Source organism: Gavialis gangeticus, unplaced genomic scaffold, assembly GCF_001723915.1.
Source record: "Gavialis gangeticus isolate Ggan-Ray unplaced genomic scaffold, GavGan_comp1, whole genome shotgun sequence".
NCBI lineage: Eukaryota > Metazoa > Chordata > Crocodylia > Gavialidae > Gavialis > Gavialis gangeticus.
The window spans coordinates 29,729,965-29,731,837 of NW_017728993.1; the positions used below are offsets into that span (position 1 = coordinate 29,729,965).

Below are 1,873 nucleotides of genomic sequence, written 5' to 3' on the forward strand. Positions count from 1 at the left end.
ACCCCCCCCCCCCCCCCCAAAAAAAAAAATACTTAGAGGACATAGTAGTAACTCCTGTATCCATTTCTCTTACTTTGGTCTGAAAAAGATTTACTGTGCTATATAGTGTAATATAAATTGAAGAGCCAGCTTCTATGTATGGCTTCACAAGTATACCTCAGACTAACTGTTAACATGGCCAAGTAAACATGTCTACAACAGGCCAACTGGGCGCTTTTGTTTGCTTACCTTGGAAGCAATCTTTTTTTGATCAAAAATAATTTTGACTCTCAGCATATCCCCTATATATAGTTTGATTTGCTGGCATAAATGATTAAATACTGCATGTGTGTAGTAGCACTAATCCTCCAAGTCCCCTAACCAGCGCTAAGATCCAATGCACTGTAAAGACATGCCTCAGAGTTTACATTGAGTCCCCAGTCCCATGAATTCTGTGATGATGAATACTTGTACCACTGTTTGGTACTTGATGCTGACCCTGGTAACTATCCAGTCTCTGGCCTTATTTAAACCAGGGCTTTGTTTTTATTGTGCCATGTTACAGGGGCATAGGTTGTAGCTGTGTTGGTCTAAGGACATATACCCAAAGAACCTTGTTTGTCTATCTGATGTATTAGACCAACTCAAATAGTTGGAAAAAAATTTCTTATCAAGCTTTACAAATCCTTAGTCAGGCTAAGGAAGCACCCACTACACATGCTTCCTTAGCCTAACAAAGGGTTTTCAAACCCAAAAGCTTACTAAGAAAATTTTTTCCAACTATTTGAGTTGGTCTAATTAAAAAAGATATCAGAATTACGCAAAGAACCTTGTCTGCCTTTATTTTTATTGTGACACTTAAAATACACTTTGAAATACAGTAGTTACACCTCAGTGTAAAATCATACTGGATAAGAAATAAGTCCTTACTACCTTTAAATAAACCTCAGGTAAGGAGGGGTACGAAAGGCTGAATTACCTGTTAAGGTAAAAATAATTTTGTTTTGTGTTTTTGTAAAGTAAATTTTTATATAAATTATTTAAATTAAAATCTAGTCAAGTTCTAAACTTTGCAATGCATTTCTAAATTTTCTTTTTGAAATAAAAAGGAAGACGAGGTAGATGTGAAGCCAGCCAAGAAATCGGAGGCTCCATTTACTCATAAAGTAAACATGAAGGCTCGGTTTGAGAAAATGGCAAAAGCAAGGGAGGAAGAGGAACAGCGAAGAATCGAGGAACAAAAATTACTACGTATGCAGTTTGAACAAAAGGAAATAGATGCTGCATTACAGAAGGTATAGATTAAAATTTGTTCTCCAAAGACACGTTCCCTCAGAGTCAGGGGCTTCTACTAGTGAGATACACGTTTTAAGCAGCTTACTTGGCAGCACCAAATGTCTGGACTCAGTCTGGCCTTTGGATTCTGCCTCAGTGGCCTAAAAGGGGATGGAAGGTCAGGGGAGTCTCCACTCCTCCAAATTCCTGCCTAGACATATGCATCAAAGATCTGGGTGACCTCTCACACACACCATGGTTCAGAAAGATTTACAGTTGCCAAACCCAGCCAAGCAGTTTACTACGTTATTACCATTTGGTAGCATATTACTAACATTATTGAAGGGGTATTGTAGCCATGGTGCTAATTAATCTGCAGTACCCATCAAAATAAAAAGATGCAGTAAAAATTTGCAAATATTCCCATAGAATTAAAATGTTTACTACTACTACTACTGAGGAAGTGAGCATTTTCCTTTGAATGTATAACTGATTCTTAAGGAAAAGGAAAGCTATGCAGCATGCTTATAAATCTTCTTCATATTCCAGACTCCCCCTCCACTTCAATCAAGCTCAATCTTCACAACCTTGGGGGGGGGGGGGAATCTATCCAGTACCC

General features: G+C 38.1%; 1 protein-coding gene across 9 annotated transcripts in view; it reads left to right on the plus strand.

The window, feature by feature from the left end:
* Positions 1-1,873, plus strand: part of NEXN (nexilin F-actin binding protein) — a 40,387-nt gene that overhangs the window by 36,823 nt on the left and 1,691 nt on the right. For all 9 annotated transcript variants that reach the window (XM_019501486.1, XM_019501489.1, XM_019501493.1 and 6 more), the window contains one exon: positions 1,089-1,274. In XM_019501486.1, the coding sequence (XP_019357031.1) occupies positions 1,089-1,274 (186 nt within the window). The remainder of the gene's footprint in view (positions 1-1,088; positions 1,275-1,873) is intronic.